Source organism: Dermacentor variabilis, chromosome 5 (assembly GCF_050947875.1).
Source record: "Dermacentor variabilis isolate Ectoservices chromosome 5, ASM5094787v1, whole genome shotgun sequence".
NCBI lineage: Eukaryota > Metazoa > Arthropoda > Arachnida > Ixodida > Ixodidae > Dermacentor > Dermacentor variabilis.
In genome coordinates this window covers 71320904-71344388 of record NC_134572.1, presented here as the reverse complement: position 1 = coordinate 71344388, position 23485 = coordinate 71320904, and the positions used below count along the sequence as shown (strand labels likewise).

The following is a 23485-nucleotide window of genomic DNA, read 5'->3' as shown; positions in this document are numbered from 1 at the left end:
ACATTTGCATTCTACGCCACTGCCGTAGATAGTGAGCGTACTTAAGCACTTTCTAAATTTCACAGGTGAGCTTAAGCTTTCTCCTTTGAGCTTTCTTTAAGCTTTCTTAAGCTTTCACAGGTGAGGCTACACGTGAGCAAAGCAAAGTGAAGGGACGGCTTGGTAGCAGACGAGGTGTGACACGCACTGCCCCTGCGCCGTTTCGCACATGCGGTTGGTCTGCGTCATTTCCTGTACGTGGCGCTACACGAAGCCTGAGCCATGCGCTCGCGTGTTCCCTCTAGCAGTAGACCCACCTGTACATAGGCCAAACCGGACAGAGCGCCAATTTTCACCTTGAAGAACAGGGAAACAACCATCGCTAGAAGCAAGGGAGCAACTGAGTGCTACATTGTGGCAATCGTAGGTGCCCACGAGACTGTTGGCAGATACCGAAAAGCTTACGAGTGTTCGATAGCCGAAGTATGCAGATTTACAAAGGAGGCAACGTATGTGTGAGCATGGCTTTGATAGCTCGAAGCAAAACAGAAATTTTATTCTTAGAAAGTGCACCTTGGACCGTTCCTGAGAGATATCCACTTCTTTAAAATCAATGTTTTACACTTCTAATACATAAGAAAAGTTTTGTCTATAATTTCATATCTTTGACGATACGCTCGATGCCTGTGGGGGCTGTGCTTGTTTTATACAGTGCCTTGTTGCAATAAAGACACTGTTCTTAGGCAGTGCTTGTGTTGTCGATCTTTCTTAGTCCTAGTCTTACACGCCGCTTCCCTTTGCAAATGACATAATGGTAGCTGTGAGGTCACAAAATGAATTAAATCATTTTGTGGGGTTTAATATTCAAACAGTACACAGCGGGATATGAGAGGCGCTATAGTGGGGAGGAGCTCTTTTATAATTCTGGCCACCTTGGGTTCTTTAACGTGCATTCAAAGAACAACATGCGAGCATATCTGCATTCTGCCCCCATCAATATGCAAGGCATCCTCGCAAGGCCAATTTTTTGTTCCATGCTGCTTTGAAAGCAGCATTTTGAATTAGCAGCTACTCTCATAAAGGCTAACAATCTCCAGGTTTTTTCCTGTGAGTGCTGGTTCTGCTGTGTTATTGAAGGAATACTGACGTAACATTTGTGACTTTTCATTTCTTGCTTCAAATTAAGGTCCTTGATCTCGAAACCTTTGAAAAAGAAATGGCAGGCCTCTGACAGCTCAAAATAATGAGCTATAATTGCTTTTGTACAAACGAGCCATGATATTGTCACGCAGAAGCCGAGCACTGTCATGTATAAGCACTCACTCTGGCTCGCTCGGTCATTTGTTATCTTACTATGTCGGGCTGCACAACAAGTGGCAACATTGTAGACAACACGACTGAGTTAGCCAGAGTGGTTGCCAACACATCAGGATGCCTTGCTCTCATGTGACCACCTTCCAAGTCACCACATCAAGGCACATGCACCTCCTGGGAAAAGAAACCGAGACTCGTACACAGAAAAGCTGTTGCTGTATACTATGTAGGGCTCTCCGAAGCTGGAATTTAAAGTCTAGGACCTTCATTTAACACAAGACATATGAGAAGTAAAAAATATCACATTACAACTACTTTAACAGAGGTGCTATAAACATCCTGGCCTTTTTCAATCAAAAATACTTGCACACATCTATCTGAGTTTCAGACGGGGCGAGGGGGGGGGAAGGGGAGAACAGTGTGGTACACTGAAGCACTCATGTACATCACAGTTGCTCTGGTATTCTCCTCTTCATTCTATTTTCAGCAGATTTTACCATCCTGTTTCACTGTTCTTGAAGATATTGGTTAAAGCACGAAAAAAAAAAAAAAAATGACTCCGAAGCGTGTTAGTTGTGTTCCAGGTATTTTTATTTATTAAAATTCAATGCGAAGGCCACTGCTGCTTACTACTACAAGTATATTAGGTTTGGCTATTCATTATTTTGATAACATTTTTTTCCACACTGAAGGTGTAGAAGTCCAATTTGAACAAACAAATAGGTTTACTATGAGCTGATGTTTAACTATACACAAATATACTGTATAACACACTGCATACTGCTTTCCTCCAAGAATTAAAGCAGGAACTGAGCATTGTCAAAGCAGTAGCTGTCATACAGCTGTGCTATAGGCGAATGTGTCACCCGCCGTGGTGGCTTAGCGGCTGTGGCGTTGCACTGGTAAGCTCGAGGCAGAAGGCTGAAGCTTAGGCAATGGCGACAGTGTTTCAATAGGGGCGGAATGCAAAAAATGATCGTGGATTTTGCATCAAGTGTATGTTAACCCCAGGTGGGCAAAATTAATCCGGAGTCCCCGCTATTACGCATGTCTGATAATCAGATTGTGGTCTTGGCCTGTACAATCCCAGAACTTAACTTTAGATTAATGTCGTGAGCAATGCTTCTTGCCACGAGCTCTCAACTAAATGTGGCATTTAAGTGTGACATTTAGTAGAGTAGAAGTGGCTGATAACGTCTGCTTAGGAGGTCGAGGACTTCTTTTCATTTAGTTTTTGCTTATGCACATGCAAAGAATACTTGTGTGAAAGCCTTTGGTCCGAGATCACCTAGGCAGAGCAGTCAACTAGTAAAGCTATGAGAACAGTTAGTTTTCTCAACAACTGCCCATAAATACATGACAGAGAGCTCCTGTCCATGCTATTGCTTATTCTAGCTTGTTTTAATAAATAAATGGAGGGTTAAAGGGAATATGCAGATGTGTACAAGATTATATTATTGTTTGGTGCTGCTTATGTCAGACAATGCATGAATGCTGATACAACTGTATTCTGCCGCAAGCACTAGATCATCTAGCTGTGCACTGCGCTAGATGCAAGTGCAAAACTATTTTTGCTAGGACGGAGATCGTACACACATTCAGCAACCAAAGAAAAAGCTACACAAGCTATCTAAGCATATTTAACTGAGGTTGTTACTCCTGACACAAGTATCAGTGTGCCTTTCACAGCATTTAGCAACAAAAAGATAAATCATAGATCGATAGATCAGTGACAAATTATGGCGTTCATTGGCTCTGTGACTTGTCGTTGCAGATTCAATGATGGCACCTGTATTGTGCAGAATGTGCATGCATCGCACGCATCAGTTTGAACTGACTGACAGCACGAAGATTACGGCAGCATGTGCCTGTGAGTGCCGACAACTAATGACTATATATACCCTGGGTGTTTCCTGAATAAATGTTCTTTTCATTCCTGGAATCCGTCCGAACGATACATGGTGTCAGGAGTGGGGTTGCTTGATGAACGTAATCATTCCGAGCAATGAAGCTAGTCAAGCCCCCAGAGCATCTGCAATTTTCCGGCTCATTCGACAACATCGCGAAGAATTGGAACCTGTTCATCCAGAAGTTCGAACTGGTCCTACAAGTGACAGTATCTACGAAAGAACCAAGGTCAGAAGATGTCAAGGCTGCGCTGCTGCTGAGTGTTGCTGGCGACGATGCACTTGAGGTGTTTAACAACTTCCCCTTTCTGGAGGCAGAACGCAAGGATGATTACACGACGGTCGTGCGGAAGTTTAAAGAGTACTGTCAAGAACAGCAAAACGAAGTCTCTGAGAGGTACATTTTCAGGTCAAGAACCCAGGACGAAGCTGAGCCCTTTGAGTATTTCCTGCACGACCTACGAAAGCTGTCCCGAAGCTGCAACTTTGCTGAATTAACCGAGTCAATGATCCGCGACCAGGTTGTGTTCGGTGTACATAACCCCAAAATGCGGGAGAAGCTCATCAAAGTGAAAGACCTTATGCTAGACAAGACCGAACAAATCTGCAAGGCTGCTGAACTGTCCAGCCAGCAGAATAAGGCATGGGCTCAGGCGGAAAAACAGGTAGCGTCAGTAAAGAAGCGTCTGTTTAAATGCATGAAATGCAACCAGTCGCACGAACACAGCAGGTGTCCGGCGTTCAGGAAGACGTGTTTTGTGTGTGGTGGCGGCAAACATTTTGCCGCGTGTTGCAAGAAAGGGTCTACAGTAGGCGAAGTGGTCAACGTGCAGGGCACCTTTGACATCCTTGATGTAAAAAAACTTGCAGTGTGAGAAGCTCAACGGACTGGATCGCAAACGCTGAAGTGACCGGCCAGGATGCCTTCTTGAAAGTGGACACAGGCTCCCAAGCTAACTTGCTGCCTTACTTGGTCTATCGAAAGTGCAAGGAGATGCAAAGTTTGAAGCCAAGCAGTTCCCTTCTGCAGTCATATAGCGGTGACACCATCAAACACTTTGGTGTTGCGACGTTACCAGAGAACATAAAAGAGCAGGCTGGGAGTTTCGACTTCATAGTCAAAAAAGGCAACCAGGCAATACTCTGACTATGTGAGGCGCTCGGACTGGTGGCGAGGTCGGTGGATGCAGTCAACGCTAGCACTGCCCACGAAATACTGCAGGAATTTCCTCAACTCTTCCAACGAACAGGCTTTGCTGCCCATCAGTATCGGATGGTATTATGCACTGGTTCGATAGCTGTAGTTCAGCCAGCGCGCAGCAATACTCTGACTATGTGAGGCGCTCGGACTGGTGGCGAGGTCGGTGGATACAGTCAACGCTAGCACTGCCCACGAAATACTGCAGGAATTTCCTCAACTCTTCCAACGAACAGGCTTTGCTGCCCATCAGTATCGGATGGTATTATGCACTGGTTCGATAGCTGTAGTTCAGCCAGCGCGGCGCGTACCCTTGACACAAGAACCACTGCGGGAAGAGCTGGACCGCATGGAAAGGGGCGCCATCATCACGAAAGTGACAGAACCAACGGATTGGGTGAGCCCGCTCGTTATTGAACGTAAAAAGGATGGCACACTATGTGTATGCATCGATCCTAGGCATATCAATGAGTGCCTGAAACATGAGCACTATCAGATGCCTAAGCATGAAGACATTGAGGCTGAGCTCTCTGGCGTTCAATATTTTTCCTGCCTCGATGCGAATTCAGGTTTCCACCAAATTCCTTTGGACAACGCCACATCAAAAATCTGCACATTCGGCACACCCTTTGGTCGCTACCACTTGCTGAGGCTGCCCTTCAGAATCGCCTCGGTTCCAGAAGTCTTTTAAAAAACTTTGAGCGAAATTTTTGACAGGGCTCTGGGGGTGCGTGTATATGTAGATCACGTCCTTGTCTGGGGTGTTACTAAAGAAGAACATGACACATGCCTTCGAAATGCATTGCAACTGGCAAAAAACACTGGCTTAACTTTTAATGCAAGCAAGTACAAGTTCGGGCTTACTGAAGTTGAATTTTTGGGTAATGTCATCAGCCGAGATAGAATAAGGCCAATGCCGCACTGAGCATGTCCCTTAAAGAAATGTCGCAGCCAACGAACAAAGCTGCAGTGCACAGAATGTTAGGTGTTAACAATTACTTTGGAAAATACATCCCGAATCTGGCAGAAAAGACCAAACTTTTGCGCAGTCTCATCAAGAAGGACACCAAGTTTGAATGGTTGGCCAACCACGCAAATGAATGGACAGCCATCTGCACATGGCTCAGAAGCGCACCTGTGTTGGCTGTTTTCGATGCTGCCAGGGAAATTAAAATTTTTTCTGACGCTTCTAAAAGTGGACTAGGTGCTGCACTTCTACAGCTTCACGGTGACAGCTGGCGGCCTGTTGCGCATGCATCACACGTGATGAATGAGACTGAGCAACCATATTCGCAAATTGAAAAAGAGGCAATGGGAAAAACGTTCAGGTGTGAAAAATTTCACTACTTCGCATATGGGCGTAAGATAATCATAGAGACCGACCACCGACCACTGCTAGCCATTGCATCCAAAGGGATCAGTGACATGCCGCGACGTCTTCAGCGTTTCTTCATGAGCTTACTGAACTACGACTATGTGCTTGAATTTGTACCAGGGAAGCAACTGCTGCTCACCGACATGCTCTCAAGGTCAACGCCCATCAACCACCAGGGGACACAAGTGGCTCGACAGAAGAAATAGAGGTTCACGCAACTGGTGCAGTCTCGGACCTGGTAAGCAGAAAAACTTTTGACCGTTTAATTGCGGCAACTGCAAGTGCCCTGGAGTTACAAAAAGTGATGCGCTACATCAGTGGCAGCAGCAATCTTGAAGGCTGCATGAAACCTTTTTTGCTACTGAGCTGTCACTAACAGGGGGAATGGTGGTAAAGGGAACCAAAGTAGTTGTTCCAAAGCCAATGAGGGACAAAATGCTTCAACGTATACACGAAGGGCAACTGGGCATAAACAAATGCAAAGCACGAGGCCGACGATTGGTGTTTTGGCCCAGACTTAATGCAGATATTGAAACTATGTTGAAAAGTTGTGCCGTCTGCCGAAACTACGCATACAGGCAACCAAGCGAGCTTTTTATGCTCAGACCAACGCCAGATCACGCTTGGTACAGAGTCGGCGTTGATATCTTTCAGCAAGGGGGAAGCTTGCACTTGTGCGTGTTCAATGCACAGTCAAACTTCCTGGAAGTGGGAAAAACTGGGCGACGCCACGACGAACACAATCTTTGCCAAATTGAGCTGCATTTTTGCGTGATATGGAATATCAGTCGAGGTATGCAGTGACAATGGCCCCCAGTTCGCATGTCACGAGTTTGCCACCTTTGCGTTCAGGTAGGACTTCAAGCACGTGACATCTAGTCCTGGCTTTCTACAGTACAATGGACTAGCAGAGAGAGGCGTCTAGATAGTAAAATGGATCATGAAAAAAACACAAGAAAGTCACGACGACTTCTGGCTGGGCCTGCTCAGCTACCGATCTACACCACAGGAGGACGGTCGTTCCCCGTGTGAGCTGTTGCAAGGCAGGAGACTATGAACCAGGCTTCCCTTCCCGACTTAAGCTTGCAACCTAAAAATTTTTTGTCTAAGCGTAGACAACTTGGCGCCCACAAAAAGGACCTACCAGTACTCCGAAAAAGAGATGTGGCGAGGATCCGAGATAAAGCATGGACCTGCAAAGTGCAGGTCGTGGGATCGGCAGCGCAGAGGTCCTATCGCATCGTTACTGAAGATGACCAAGTACTTCGTTGGAATCGGAGACACCTGATTCCAACGCGTGAGCCATTTCGACATGATGACCTATACAGCGATGAGCCGGAAAGTGAGGACGACCAGCTGGTAACATCCCCAACTGCAGTACACGCAAACCCGACTCAACTTACAACACCGCTCCCAAGACGTTCTAAGCGGATAACTCATCAGCCAAGACGGCTGCAGTACGACCACAATTTCAATCAAGTGAATCGTGTATCTTGGCTTTAACAAACTATTAAACAGAGGAAGGTGTATCGTGCAGAACTATGTATGCGTCGCATGCATCAGCTTGAACTTATTGACAGCACGAAGATTACGGCAGCATGTGCCTTTGAATGCCGACGACTATATATACCCTGGGTGTTTTCTGAATAAACATTCTTTTCATTCTTGAATTACGTCCAAACGGTACAGCACCTATCTATTCACATTCTTTATATATATATATATATATAAACAGCTGATAGTTTGAGCTTGGTGTCCTGTGTATGAGTCCTGTGTATGCGTATGTGTCCTGTGTCCTGGTATAGTATGGTTTTTCGTAACTTTTCATGCAAGAATTTAAGTAAAGATGAAAAGCTTTCACCTGGAAAAAAGAGCACAACGTGATGTGCGGCAGATAGTTGTGTGCACCGTTGCGTCCACACTGCAGCATAGACTGGAGAGAGAACTTCTGCAGCTGCTCCAGAAGCGGTCCCACCGGACAGAGATAAAGGATATACTCTCTAGGGGTGCTGTCGTCCAAGGTGGGGTCATTGACGTGAGCTAAGAGCCTGGTAAGGGGTGAAAGCAACGCGAGGAAACGCAGTTGAGTATCAATGCAAGATGGACAGGAAACACACATGCATAACATGCAGGAGATCATTGCAACTAAAATCAAACGTGGACCAAATCAAGAGAAACTCCAAGTTAGTGTAAGCATTCATTAAACAGCAAATAGTCTCTGGTACTAAGTGGCAAATAGGGTCATTTAACAAGCATTTTCTTAAACATATTTTTGTCTACTGCTAACTTGGAAGTGTAGGAAGCATCTAGTGTTCACATCATTTGAAAGATGCCAAATGTGCCAATTACACACGTAAACGAAACTGAAGCTTGAACACTTCTTGTGATGGAGAACTTTAAAATATTGTTGTTTTGTGTGATAGTGGCCCAGCGAGCGCAAATGTTGATACTCGCTATAGAATAAAGACGATTTTCTTTTTGCGCGTAGGAAAGGTATCACCGCGATAGCGGCTTCTGATCTTTGACGGACACCTTACGGCATCGAAATCTGAGAACCCGCGGGACCACTTCACGAGGCACGGCACCAGAAACAGCTCGAAAGTCGGCATTACCAATCAGCCGCTAACTGCACTCCCCTGTCCCCCGTCGCTGCAAGAGCCTTCTCGCTGAAACGAGAAAGAAGAAGAAAAAAATTGAAACGATGACGAATCAGCTCCCGCGAAAAGACAGCACTCGCGCAGGAAACGACAGCAGTGCGCGCTTGGTAAAAACCAGAGTTCAAGGCCTTAGGAAGCGTTATACGACGATAAGCTTCCTCTCAAAGCCGCCTACGAGAGGCGCAAACGGGAGCGCTCCAGTTAGTCACAGGCGCACAACCACAGGTCCTTGACTCGTGGACGTGCCTCCGCCGACTTCAACACTGCCAAATCAATGCACGGGCACCCATAGCGCAAGAGATTGCGCCCTGCTTAAGCTCGTTAGGTGACGGGCCGGCACTCACGCTCTGTGTTTTGGAAATCCCATTTGCAGCAGAACCTGAAGAGGAGACAGGTGCTGCTTGTGCGGCCTACTGCTGACATTTCGGCGTGGAGGAGGGGCAGCCATTCGACGCTGTCACATCGTCTCGCGGTGTAAAACAATCACTATTTGATAGCGCACGAGTCACTTCAACACGCACTAAATGCGGATACACGGGCCCATAGCGGCTGCAACAAAAATCTAATTAGAAACACAGGCGATAACGCCCAAGCAGAACCGAAATAAAACGAAAAAGCTCAAGCCATTTTGCTTTTTTGCATCGGGTATTTAAAACCACTTCCGTTTCCTGTTAAAGATATCCAAAATATTCAACAACATTTTATTGCACACAGTCATTAAATTTAAAACTTTAGAGTCATAAAATGTTATACGCAATGAGCGTCCCGCTGAATTCGTTCCGTGACGTTTCAAACTGTCATCCACAAGCGGCGCTAGTGCATCCAAAATGGCGGGTGTTTTATTCGAGGATATTTTTGACGTGAAAGACATCGATCCCGAAGGGAAGAAATTTGACAGAGGTAAGATTACAGCTTTTATTTAAGTGCAAATGAACAGCCTCTCGTTCTCATGTAGTACATTTGCTTTGGTATGCCAAAGAGTACTTCATCCTGCCTAACCACGTGCAGTGCACGCCGGCCAATGAATGACGCTGACGCTGTATTTTAACTGCACGATTCGTCATTTCTTTTATTTTTCTCACCACAGCACGCCCACGCATGCAATGACTGAAATAGTTAGTGAAGTAGCCGCTAACTGCATTCATTTGAATGCACGCAGCTTGAGAAAGTAGTCATGCGTTGTACACGCGGCCGCACGCTTCGTGCCCGCTACATTTCGAAGCCGGTAAAATAACCGGTGAAACCGAGCGTGCGGAAACCGAAACTGATTATCATGACGCCGTCTTCGCAACACATGAGCGTGTGTAAGATTCGTCCGCTGTTTTCCTGGTGATAGCATATGGTCAACAAAATAACTAGTAGTTGTTTATTCAGAAATGCGCTTAACCTCAACATGCATATTGTGCCATATACGGATCACTGCTAGAGTTCAGCCTACGAAGTTGCATATAATGAGAAATACAATGTATGATGTATGGCGAGCTCTGCATGCTGGGTTCTCCAAAGTATGTCTGCTTTTGCCGAGCTTCCCTGTCATCACATATCTCACAAGAGGTACAGCGCCTCGCGTATCGATTGCGTCGGTGCATGTCCGGAGCACCAGACTGGCTGTGCGCTTTCTGAACGCCGTTTCCTATTCGGCGTCTTGTGTTATAGCTACTTGTTGTAGTTGAGTTGCATTCACGTGTTCGTTTGTCATTCTCTCGCTGTGCTTTGCAAACAACTCAGAGCGCGTGGGGTTGTTATTTGCCGACAGCGCTTCCTTGGCAGTCGCGCAGTGAGGGCGATACGCGCATGCGCGGAGCCTTCGCCGCTAGCTTGACGTAGTCAGGCATCCGCAGTTGTTTGTTGTGGGCCTGCATCAGCTGATACTGTTGACACGCTGCAGCACGTAGACCATGCTCGCCGCCTATCTCAACCCTTCCATGTCCCCAACCCCATTTTCTTCTCTCTGCCGTGGTGTGACCAACAGCACGGTGCGGCGTCCTTGATATATTAACGGTCCGCGAACGAAGCTTGAATAATTAGGTTAAAAAAATTAGAGGGAGCTTTGATAATTTAATACAACGGCACGAGCCGTCGGCTACTACACTTGCCATTTCGGTCACGTTAAAATCGACTCCCGTGCTTCCTGGGAAACAAAAGACTATATATATATATATATATATATGGAAGAGAAAGTCAGTGGCGCTTGATCGAAAGGAAAAGTCCATTCAGTGAGCCGCCTTGCAGAGCCTTCGAATATAACCAGTATAACTAGGTCGATCCACGTAATCCTTTTCAACGGTCTGTATGTAACGATTTTACGAAGAAAAAAAAAATCTAGCGAGAGTAGCAACTAAATGTTCGGATTGGCGGTGGCGAAAGGGGGAAAAAGAAAACTGCGAAAGAGCGGGCGATTTCGCACCGGAGCGCGTGTGTATGTGTGGCGGATGGGGCAGGAAAGGACGAAAGGAACGTTACGTAAGCATTTCGGCGGCCCCGGGGAGAAGAGCGAGGGCGGCGCTTGAAAGTGTTTTCCCGGTGACGACGCAAGAGGGCGAGGGAGCGCGAAGGGCCCTGGCGCAAGAGAGAGGACGGCCGCGCGCGCGCCGATGTCGAGAAGGAGGGAAGGCGCTCCAATGATACGGCGCATTCTCAGTTGCCCCAAGCTCCGTCGGAAAACTCCCCGCTCGGCGCGCGAGTCTTCAAGGAATGACGCAGTTAGTTTGGGCTCGAGTCCCCGGCTCGAAGGGCGCTCCACCGCCTGCGCTCCGGTCTCGCCGTGTGACAGCCATGGCCAAAGAACAGCGTCCTAGGTGAGCTTTCTTTTTTCTAAAAAAATATCGGACCCATTCGTCGATGCGATGATAAATGTAGCAGGAAGAACAATGAGAAAAATGCGGGGAAAGAAAACTTGATTTTAGCCTCTGAAGGGCAAGCGACGGTCGAGAGAGACGATGGTACAATCATCGTCGTTCCTGAAGAAAAAAAAAAAGAAAAAAATAGCACCGAACTTCGCCTTCTCAAGGCGCGATTCGAACAAATCCACGCATAGCTGGCGCGCGCGCGCGTGTGTGCGCGCTGAGATGGAGCGCCTACGTTGATTAGCGAGATGTGTTTATTTCCTACATTTTGGCCCGACCGATAAAGCGAGCTGGTGCGCACCGCTGCTGATAAACGTTATCACCTCCAGCTATATCACGAGCTTCGCCTCGGCTGGCGCTGGGTTCCTTTTATGTCAGGTGCGGTTGGAGGGGCGGCAGCGGCCGTGTCCACGTAGCGCACTTGCTCTAGAGCGCGCGCACTCGCCCCGAATGAATCACCGCGCTGCAAACAACAAGCATAACAAAAGTAGACGTTCCATATTGCTTTTTTTTTTGTTATCTCAACGTCCTTAGCGCGAAACGCGCTCGCTACCTTTCACGAGATGCCTTTGAAGGAAAAGACGCATGGCTCAAGCCACTTGCGGGCGTTCTGTGTTTGACCACCTTGCCGTTATTGGGTCGGTTCAGCCATCTTTTTCTGCATTTTTTTTCTTTTCTGCTTCCCCCTCGCTGTCCTCGTACGCTTGTAATCTCGTTAGTTGCACCTGCTTGTGCGTGCGCGATGTACTGTTGGCTTCTCTTGAAAGTTCCACGTCATTGGAGTTACCTTTTTTTTTTTTTTTGCACTGGTCCACATCACTCCCTCGCGCCTCTACACTCGCTTCTCGTGTTTTTCTTTTGTTCTTTTTTATCGTGCTGACGTAGCTTAAAATTGCGTGGGAAACATTTTCAGTGATTTCATTGCCACTCCCCGCCTGTCGCCTCGTAAACAGCCGCGGCCTGTCTTGTAGCGTGCCTCGCCTGCTGCCACGTCGAAGGTATTTGCTTCGGTGGCGTACTTGCTTCTCTTTCAGTTTTGTTTTTCCCTCCACGCTTCCTGTGCTCTCTGCAAACGCGCACCTGACAAACGTTAGCGCGCCAGCCCTGTAGCGACAGCGAGAGCTTTCTCCTCTAGCACACAAACACACGCGCATCTACATCGTTCGCAAATGGACGCACGCGCGGATGCGAGCGATATAAGTGTGTATAGAGTGTAGCGCGTCAGTGTAGCGCGACCCGCGTGAAAATATCGCCGATGCTGTTCTTTCGGCGATCGATTTTTGTTTTCTTCCTCCGTTTCCTCAATGCCGTTCGCCGTCGTTCGGCGCGCTGGTGTTGCTGCTGCCCCGTCTGCGCGGCCGGGGATCTGCTCAGGAGCATCGCCAAATCGGCCGAGAGCTTTTATTTCTTTCTTCTTTTTTTTTTTTTTTTTCTCCGCGCGCGCGTCCCCGACCAACCGTTTTCAAGGTCAGGTTCGTCTCCTCATTCATAGCGCGCGCAGCCAGCGCAGGCTGCTGCAGCTGAGCCTGGCTTGCGCGCGCCTAGCGGCCCTTTCTCGCCGTTTCCCCGCTGCTGCCGTTGGTTGCAGTCGTCGCGCAGAGTGTACCTGTTCCCTAGGCTAGACGCAAGCGCTGTTCTTCCTCTCTCTCTCTCCCGACCCCCCCCCCCTTTTCTTTTTTTCGTTACCGTTCCAGCCGCGAAGCATGCCTTCTGCGCGAACCCTCTCGTGCCTGCCGCCTAGGAGCGCGAGCGCGTCGTTTTCTCCGACACTACAAGTAATAATGATGTTAGACGAGTGAAAATGGAAAGCGGGAGAGAGAACCCGAGACTGGTGCCCTCGGAGCGCGCACTTGCGCCTGCTTTTTCGAGAGTGGCAGTTGCTTCATAGTGATGAGGCTCTACTGCATTCAGTGATTTCGAAAGGGATGGAGGGCGTTGGTACCGGGTTCTATCCCCGAATCAGGACGAGTAGTAGTAAACATTATTGAGAAAAAAAAAATTGTGTTGAGTTACTCAACTGACGAAGCTTCTCTCTCTCTATCCGCTCCTCGTGTGTAGAGTAGCAAACAGGACAAAAAAAAAAAAATCTAGTAACATCCCTACAGTTCCTTCATTCTCGATTTCTCTAAGTGCTACCTAATTGTACATATTTTTGTACTGAAATTTAAGAAGGTATGAAGAGGTCAGATTAACCCATTGCAGAGCCACTAGCTGAGTGAGTATGGTCTGAGATCGTGACTCTGTGGTAGTAGTTGCTTCAGTACCGCTTCTGTGTTTTCTAACATACTTACGCATACTGTATACCTGCATAGCTCAGCTTTTGAGCTCCACCTAAACAGTGGAAGTTACTGGGTAATTCAAAAGAACTTGTTGCTGAGCGGGTTAGTTGTTGCTTAGAGAAGCAATCGTAGCGCGGTTAAGGCAGCTATCGGGCTGGCCCCGCGAGCTTATCATTGCTTTGAAGTAATTTATTTTTACAGAAGCCTGTAATGGGGCCTTTCTGTAATGTCAACGAGAGAGATAAGGGAGGATATTTTTTGATGTCGTATTTATTGAGTACCGATGAGCAAACTGTACGAAGTGCCTACATCAATGGCAGTTCCGTAAAATCAGAGAGAGAGAGAGAGAGAGGGATAAGGAATTTTTGACGTCACCTCTATTATGTAGCTGGTGAGCTACAATCTGCTTACATTGTTTTCTTTTTTTCTTTTCTTCTCTTGGAACACGGACTAGCATAGTACTTCGACGCCACCAGATGCTGCGCCAGTTCGTGTCTGTTATTGTCGGCTCGCTCCCTCTTGCGCAAAACGATTTCGAGTGGCCCGAGGCGGTTTTCTGTTTCCCCTTACTTCCCGCGTGTCCTCACAGCGCGCGAAACTGATATCTGGCAGTTACAGTAAACAGAAAAGAGGCACGCGTTGTCACGTGCTGCTGTTTAGAAAAAAAAAAAAAGAAAGATGTAGCGGTAGCACCTGTAACCGCTGAGTGGGTGTTTTGAGCTGTTTCGTCACCCGTACTCAGCCGTGACTCAATAAGCGCCTCCCTCCCTGACTGTTCTCCGAGAACCCTCCTTCAGGCCGATCTTGCCACATTTCTTTCGTCTTTCTTTTCTTCTTTTTATTTTATAAGCCTTCTCGGGCGGGCACCGGGTTAGCCAACGGCCACATTGTAATGTCAGGACTAACGGGGCGCCCACCCCTCTTTCGAAACTGAGCCATATACATCACCGGGCCATGGTTGCAGCGAACCCTAAGGTTTATCTTTGGTTGGTGGGGCACGCCGTTTCTTGCGAACAACACAATAAGAACGGACGGAGAAAACAAATTATGCGCACTAACGCACATGCTGGAGTCTATGTGAAGCGAAGGTTCGGTGATGCGGTTAATGAAATGGTGTGCGACTAATTTAGATGCGTAGAATTGTCTTTATTTTCATCAAGTGCACGCACTGTTTATGTTTGTGCACCGCACAGGTCACAACCTTGATGTCATGATTTGCTCATGTTCGCACACCACTCCGTTCACGAGCCATACGAAAATGCGAACAGCAGTTCACGCGGCTGAAACTGGGAGACGTCGGCGCAGCGATGTCACGTGGGCGACGGCGATGTATGACGTTTGTCGAGGGAAGGATGGCGACGCCGTGTTTGTAAAAAGACGCAGACTCAGAAGCCCCGAGTCCATGGCTGCGTTAAGCAGCTCGAACTCAATTTACGTCATTCGCATGTCAGTATGTCACACAGCCGAATTAAGGTCGTTTCTATGCCACCTGTATAGCAGCGACAGATATCCGTTCAGAGGTGTGTTTTCCGAGACTGGGCACACTCCCGTTGGTCCAAGAAGGGGTGATGTAGTCCGAATGTGTAAGAAAAATTTAAGAAGCCCTTGAATATCATACGCTATTTCACTAAGTGGTCTGATGGCTTTAGACATACCTGTATATGAGCCGACATTATACTTGCAGGTTTATGTCGTAACATTCTTTTTCACTTATGGAGCACGCGTACGTGCGCCCGCTGGCACCGCTTTGTGGGTCAACATTCAGTGCTTATACATAGGCCGGTGACAATATACATATCAGCAAATGCATCCGGCGAGATAATGACCGATAGACCGACCGACAGGCTCGAAACCAGGGTGTTCTGGGCAACGGAAGCTTCGCTTTAAAATGCCGGCGCAAGGCTGGGCTGAAGGAGGAAGGATATCGAGCTAGATACGACATTACGCGAACGTTTACACCGTGTTTCAGTATAGCTTTCGCAAGTGTGGCTTTCACACGGATAGCGTTCGAAAACCTTATCAGATGCTATAAATACCGAATAGGAAATCGTGGAAGTGTTACGAAAAGCTTTTGCATAGGGTATGTCACTGGGTGATGCCCTCCCATTTTAAAGGGTCACCTGCCTCTGTTTGTAACAGCTGCATGGATGACAGTATGAAGGTTGTTGAACACTAATAAGATCATTTTTAATGTGAGTGATACTAAATTTGGTCTCGAAACGTGAGCCTCGGTGTCACCATCGTTGTCGTGGCGTCATAACCAAAATTTGCTGACGTCGCGTATGGCCAAGCATGGTGACTCAGCTCATAACAAAGGAGTGCTGTGCACGTTTGTTCCGGCTTCGATCGCAGGAGCGGAGCGAGCCAACGCGTCGTGACGTAGCCACCTCTCGGGCACCGAAACTGAGACTTGTTCGTATAAACAGTAACTATGGTACATTACGTAGGGCGCTGTCACGCTTGCCAGCACTTTTTTAGAGTATAGAGTGTCTGAACCTCTATTTAACGCAAGAGAAAGAGAGAAGAGTAGGGAATGCCACGTTAGCACTCCTTCAGGCGGATCTCCTTGGAAAAGTGAGCTCGTTTTGGTAGCTGGCGCTAGTCCCTTTTCGCAGTGTTCACAGAACCCGAGGCTCCGACCTGTCCGATGGCGGCGTCGTTGGCTGCGACTTTGCGCCTCTTTTTCTCTGTGTGTGTGTGTGTGTCGACACTCGTAGCCGCTCACGTGCAAGTGACGAAACGTTCGGACTCGTGGACAGGGAGATTGAGAGAAAGAGCGGAAGGGGTGGGGGAGCAAGAGGGGGAAAAGCGGTTGCATGGCTTGCGTCAGTTGGTTGCCTAATGAACACGTCGGAGGATACACGTACGCGTAGGGAAAGGAGGCACGCGACGCTGTCGCATAGTTTGCGAGAGGAGATGTAACTGCGGTGGCGGAAAAGGAGATAGGTAATTTTGTTGTGCGTAGTGATAGAACGATTTTTTTTTCCTTCCCCGTAGCAATACCGTGCATATCCGATTCGATATGCACCGCTACGACCGCAGTTCTGTTGTCTGCAAAGGAATGCTATTGTGGGGAGGTTCAGCCTCTTTTATAACCTTCTTCTCCGCCTTTCTTTTCACTAAAAGATCTCTCGCTCTTCCTCTTCAACACATTTTTCTTTTTTGTTAACGCGCACCGCTTGTTCCTGAAACTTTGTTTTGTTTAGCTACTAGCCCTTGTTTGTCTAATCTGTGAGGCTTATTGATGCGGGCAGCATGTTCGTGCTGCTAGTTCGTGATGCAGTTGTGGTGACGCGCTTGCATGTACGGGCGGAAAGAAAAATTTCCCAGCTTTCCGCTAAATCGAACGTGTACTGTCTGAATGAGTGCAACCAATAATAAATCGCAAACTTTGATTGGAACTGACCAACTAGCACGGGCTAAATTTAGAAGAAACACTTGCTATTCCAACGATGTCTGCAGCTGACATACGACGGCCTGAATAATAATAATAATAATAATAATAATAATAATAATAATAATAACCTTATGTGATAGGAGGATACCCTGTTGTCATCGTTCGTCCAATGAAACAGATGAATGGCAGAATTTCGCTAGAACAAGTGATTCTCTGTTTATTTATTTATGATACCCTCATGGTGCATTAAACATTACAGAGGGGAGGCGCATGAGCAAAAGAAAAAAATGTAACACAACACTTGCGGCATTGCAATGTAAACCAAAACAAAGACACGTAAAAGTAACTACAAAGAATAAAGGAACAGGCACATACCAATGAACATCTAAACATAAAGGCACCATAATACAATTACATTGTCTGGCTAGGGCATAATTAATGGCTTATGTTTTGTATTGTGGTCTCAAAAAGGACAGCATCTCTTACGGCCACTATAACGAAGGTGACAAGTTACTCCATTCTTTACATGTTTTAGGGGGGGGGGGGAATGAATGCGAGTACGTGACTGGTGTAACACTGAGTTATGACGACCTTCTGGGGATGGTTCAAGCGAGAAGAAATAAATGACGCCGGCTGAATCCAACGTGAACGCAGGGTGCAAGTTCGGCCAATATGTAGGGTGTCCCAGCTAACTTTAGCCAGGGTTTAAAAATACGCGGAAGCCACGTAGCTGGACAGAACCAGGGTAATGTTGTTTGCCGTCGCTTGGAGATACTCAAGTTCTTTCTTTTTCATTCCGCCTAATTAGATTATTAGCCTTAATTAATTAATTAATCAGCTTCTCGAATATTATAATTAGATTAGAAGGGTCAATGAGAACATTGTACTCCAATGAACTCCAATTTGGAATTAAAGTTTTATGACTTTGACACACAGTGCGTCGGGATTCGTAACTGAAAGGGCTACAGCCTTAATACAAACGTGTCGAGCATCGTTCCTCCTGTCGTGCCGATGCGAACAACGCGGGTTCGGCCCGGTTCGCTCACCTCTGATTGTTTCGGCTTCTCGCTGTAGTGGCTCGGCGACGCTCAGAGATACGGACCGCTGCTGGCATCTCTGTTCGCCTCGGTCGAGATCGGCTACTCTTGTGCGAGCTCGTTGGACGCCACTGTTTCTGTCGTCTCCCCGAGGGAAAAAAAAAAAAAAAGGAAGAAGCTAAAACACGCAGTTCAATGTGCTGCTTGCATCGCTGTTATCGGAGCTTCGGTGATTCGGCGCGGTTTGTTTTGCTTTTTCTTTCTTTTGCTGCGAGCTGCTAAATGTGCTGTCACTGCAGCAACAACAACAACATCGGGTGCACTCGCACTTCCATATCCACGCCTTGGCGACAAGGCGTTCCTAGAAAGCGGCCGCGTTGTTTTTGGCTCGGACTCGTGCGTGTTTTGCCTTGCGAAAGATTTCTCTTCAGAGCATTGCGTTCTCGCGTCGCTGATGTGCTTTGCGCAGTCTCTTGTGCTGTTGCGGCGTGGTCTCGTGCACGTACCGTGTTTACTCAAACGTAAGGCGGCCTCGATCCCCCCCCCCCCCCCCCCCTTCCAAATTCAGAAAGCGTGAAAAAAAAAAGAAAAAGTAGGCGACAGAAAACAAATAACATTTATTACTCGTTTTCAGCGCCAACTACGCACTTGCCCCGGCTAACTGTACGTACCAATCTGCCAAAAGCGAACTTAAAAAAAAAAAAGAAAGACTGACTAACGGCATTGTGCGCAACGCGGTCAAAATAGCGTGCAAAAGTGAGCTGTATACTACTGTGCAGCTTCGGCTAGTAATGGTTACAGTATTGTCTTTTCCTGTTAGGGAGTAGCGAGCCATTTTGCCATTTCCGACGGATCCTAATGAAAGCCTTGAATCTGAGCCGAGTGAGGAGTATCGATCGCTGGTCAGGTTTTCAAAGAAGGACTGTCAACCTGGTCTCGAATAAATACGGTACTTCGGAAACTTCTAGCTGTGGCTATGGTGAGATGTTTTCGTGTGTCCAGACATCGACCTGGCCGCCAGTTTACACAAAGCTGGCCAGTGCTTTCGACCGCCTGGTGGCTGAGTTGAAGACGGACAGCTTGACCTCTTTCGTTTCCCGCGTGAATGCGCTTTTGGTAGCATATTCAGCCTGTATGGAGGCACACGGCACACTTTCACCTTCCACATGAGCTGCGCGAACATGTTTTCTCTGCTGGCACGTTGAAAACTGGCGCAAACGCAACTGCGAGTGAAGTAGGCGTGCATGAACGCGTATAGTGAGATAATAGGACACTGCGCATTCACGTTCGATCCGTTGCAGTGGGCGATTCGAGCCTAGAGTCGCGCGCAAGGCCACGACCAGCACTCGCCACGCCTTACGCAAACATGAGCTCGACCCTGTGCTCGGTAGGGTACGTGCGAGGCGATCTATATATGGGCCGCGGCTTCGCTAGGCATAGCTGCTGGCTGTCCGGTATCATTGCAGTTGAGCTTTTCCTGTTCGTCCGGCCTGGGGTGCAGTTCTTGACTCGGTCAAATTCCGCCATATTGTCGAGTTCGCTATCTTGTGAGCGTCGATTGGTTTCACATATATGAAGGAACCTTCGTGCGCACGCCTACTCACTGTGCTCGAGGAGGCGCGTTTTTATATTAAGGCGCCGTGGCTTCACAGAGGTGGCCACGCCCTCTCGGATTGGCTCTAAGCCTCCAGGTGGTGGAATTCGACAAGGTGGTGGTGTTTGACAGTGTCCAAAACAACCTGCTTTGTCCAGAATGATGCTGTCGGCTGCAGCGGTAGTGGATCGAGATGGCTTCACCGGCCTCACTCTCACCAGATTTCCCCTCAGGCACACACTTCGCAGTCTCTTTCATCATGTCAGTTCTGCTAACTTTTGCAGCGGTGCGGGCTAAGTGTGCACCTGCTGCATTTTGTTCGTACAGTTGCGAAGGTATGTTGCGGTGACACCTGAGAAAAAAAAAAAGACATTCCATTGACGCGTACGCAAGCTGCCGCGCAGAATAGCTAATATTCTCCCCTTGCACGGGTGAAACGGCGCGAGTAGTGTTGGCTAACAAGATCGATATGTTTTTGCCGCGCTCTCTTTCTCTTTCCAGAGATCGACCTGCGAAAATGGCGTGCTGGCTAGAATTAACCACGGCTCTCGCTTTCTTTCGCTCGCTCTACTATGCGCTATCGCTTTGTTCATTCAGAAAGATGAAATAAAGATAGGCAGAACGGTTTACTGTGTTTTATCCTTAGTTTTCCACTTTCCGAGCAGCAGCTGCATCCGCTGCTGCTGGCATCTGTGAGCATGTGTGTGTAAGAGAGATAGCATGCGGGCGCTGTGTTCTCCCTCCCTAAAGCGATGTACCCTTGTGGGAGAGGCAGCTGAGGCTAGCCAGTCATAAGTGCGAACGCAAGCGCACCTATTACAGGGAACGCATTTGTGTGTACATCCGCGTCCTCCTAGCATGCCGTCGAGGTGACGACTCAGCACGTGCGACGCGGTACACCAGTGCTTCGGTGAGTTCGTGTTGCTTTTCTTTTTTTTCTTTTTTTTTTTTGTAAGGAAAGGGTGAGAAATGTCAAACTCAAACGTTGTTGAAACAGGGAACTATCTTTCTTCCTCCGCGCCTTAGCGACCGCCCCTGCGCGCCTCCGTAGCTTTCAGAGCACTGCACCGCTTTAGCTCTGCTGTGCGCGCGTGAGCGAGGGAAGCCGTCTTTCTCTCTCGCCTTTATTGACGTCAGCGCTGTTGGCAGCGGTCTGCTCGGGGAGGCTGGCAGGAGGCTGCAGCAGCCGCAGCAGCGGCGCGTAGTATTTTGTTGTTTGCGCGTTGACCTTGAACTTGAAATGCAGCGGTAGCGGCGGGCGGCGCGGCGCATCTCGGGACTGGGTGACGCATGCGCAGTGGTATAAAGCCTTTCCTCTCCGCCTCTGCTTTCTTTCCATCCTTTCCTCGCCGCCCTCGGACGCAGCGCGGTCGCTTGGCAACAGCACAGTTGGCTGCCTCCTGCTAGGACTTTCCGTTTCTCTTTGGTGTTTCCCGTTTCGCCTTGCGGTCCCTCTCTTCCGCCTACGTTCGGCACATCTTTCTGCTTTCCTTCCTTCCTCAACTGAAATTCTCAAACCATTGATAACAGACGAATTGCATACTCATATTCAACTGAAAAATAAATGGCATGACAAATTTAATAAATCGCGTGACATAGCTGGCTTCGAAATGTTTAAGAAGTTCCGCAACAAGCTACATATTCAGCTACGCAAAGCGAAGACATGTATAATGGAAAATATTTTCAATCTTGTGAAAATGACAGCAGAAAGATGCGGAACAGATTGAACTTGCTATTAAAACGTTCACCATAAAGATCGTAGTATAGAATACATAGTACGATAGAATGCGTTGTACGCGACGGAAAAGAAACACAAGGGGAGCGTCTTCCGAAAGCGTTCAGTGAACATCTTACTGAAATCGACAATCCACTAGTGAACATGAACGCCTGTCAAGGTGTTCGGACACCATTTTCCGAGCCCGACGACAATACCTGAAGTAGTCACCGTTTCCCGCGAATTCAGGAATAGTACCACACGTGATAATAATTTACAAATCACTCATGTGAAGCATATAGTATTCATATTGTAGCTCCGATGTTAATGTATATCTACAATATCTGTCTTGTTCCTGGTGCGTTCCCTTGTAACAAGCATCAGTCGACCACGTGGCGGCTCTTACAGACGCGCACCTTTCCTACACCGTCCCTGTGTCATCACATCTACCCCGATGCCTTCACACCGAGCTGCAAAACATGCTACGTGCCCCGCGCAGATCCGGACCACATTATCGGGGCATGCCCCGCAGCACCACACGCCATCAAACACAGCACCAATCCTACATTCAGAAACACCACGCCCGAGCAGTGGGAGGCCATGCTTCTCAGTGAATGCCCGGTGGATCAAATCTGGGTTGTCCGGCTGGCTGACGCCGCCGCCAAGACTTAAGGTCTGGCCGCCGCCTGAGGAATGTAGGCTCCGGTGGGAATAGTCTCCCGGCCCGCCCCCTCCTTTGACCCCAGCAAGGACTGCGAATAAAGTTTCTCTCTCTCTCTCTCTCTCATGTAATATGCAGATTTTCAAGGTACTTGCTATATTTAAAAAGGAGACAAGACACAGATGTGTAATTATAGACCAATTTCAATGTTACGTATCTTTTGAAAAGGATTGGAGAAAATTATTGCCTGTCGTATAACAGTATTTGCTGAAAGAATGAGATTGATTTGTGGTTGCCAGCATGCTTTTTGAAAACATTTGTCCACGGAAATTGCCTTCCTTGAACAAAAAGAATTCATTCTGAACAACTTGGAAAATAGTTTTTTAGCCCTAGGAGTATCTATAGATTACAGTAAGGCATTTGGCAGTATACGCAATGCTCTATTGTTGCAAGACTTCACTTATTACGATATACGGGGCATAGATAGCTCTATACTTAATCACATCGTACTTGAAACACGGAAAGCAGCTCATGCAACTTGACGCTATATTACATGTCGGGCCAGTTCAGGTTCGTGTTCCGCAAGGAAGCATCTCGAGTCCTCTCTGATTTCTACGTAAACGACTTAGTTAAATGTTGATCCTAACACAAATATGCCGTCTATGCTGACTACACCACTTTGATGTTTAAATCAAGCGATGCACATAGCCTCGTAACGATAGCCGACTTTGTTCTAAGGAAATTTCTACGAATTGCCTGTTGACAGCGGCCTTGAAATTAACGCAAACAAAATTTCAAGCTAAAAGTAAGAAGAAAATTGCACCAGAAACAGATTTACTTATAGGGCACTCGAAAATTGAAATTGTAAGAACAATAAAAGCGCTAGGTGTCTTCTTTGTTGATCATATGTAGTGGAACACCCATTACGACTTCCTCGCTGCATAAAACTGTCCCAACTCGTAGGGGCAGTGGACTGCCTTAAATATCTTCCGCGAAAAATAAAAATACTAATTTGCAATGCTTTGTTCAGAAATCGTTTAAATCACTGCTGCCTAGTATGGGGCGCGGCTTCTAAAACTAACATACACTGTTTGTCGTGCAGAAAAATATAATACGCTTGATATCAAATAAGCCGTACGACGCTCCTGCTCAGCCACTGTTCACAACATTTCATCTACTTACATTCCAAAATCTCAGCACCGTTTGGCACTGACGTATCGCAATGAGCTCAATCACACGGTAAACGGTATTCGAAGCACAACTCGTCTATATAAGAATGTTGCAGCCTACGACACAAGGGCACCTGCTGTTTGGGATCGCACCGCTCTGGTTGGCAGCGGTGAGATCGCCTCCGACTTCAAACATCTGGTTGCCAGCGGTGAGATCGCCTCCGACTTCAAACAACTGTCTACCAGCGGTCGGATCCAAACACTGCACAATGTAACATTCCGCACTCAAGAACGAATTATGGTCAACAACTGCTTCGGCATGCACCTCCGACCTTACTCAATAACCTCGCCTTATGAA

General features: G+C 47.5%; 2 protein-coding genes across 3 annotated transcripts in view; one reads left to right on the top strand and one right to left on the bottom strand.

Annotated features, from left to right (window-relative positions):
* Positions 1-9203, bottom strand: part of Epp (Ecdysteroid phosphate phosphatase) — a 59702-nt gene extending 50499 nt beyond the window's left edge. The window contains exons 1-3 of one of the 2 annotated variants that reach the window (XM_075692807.1): positions 8775-9203; positions 8386-8439; positions 7635-7821 (exon numbers count right to left, since the gene is read on the bottom strand). In XM_075692807.1, the coding sequence (XP_075548922.1) occupies positions 7635-7821; positions 8386-8439; positions 8775-8878 (345 nt within the window). In that variant the 5' untranslated portion in view covers positions 8879-9203. The remainder of the gene's footprint in view (positions 1-7634; positions 7822-8385; positions 8440-8774) is intronic. The other variant, XM_075692808.1, reaches the window with a different exon arrangement.
* Positions 9204-9225: 22 nt separating this feature from the next.
* Positions 9226-23485, top strand: part of Polr2H (DNA-directed RNA polymerases I, II, and III subunit Rpb8) — a 131346-nt gene continuing 117086 nt past the window's right edge. The window contains exon 1 of the mRNA XM_075692813.1: positions 9226-9330. Coding sequence (XP_075548928.1) covers positions 9258-9330 — 73 coding nt within the window. The 5' untranslated portion in view covers positions 9226-9257. The remainder of the gene's footprint in view (positions 9331-23485) is intronic.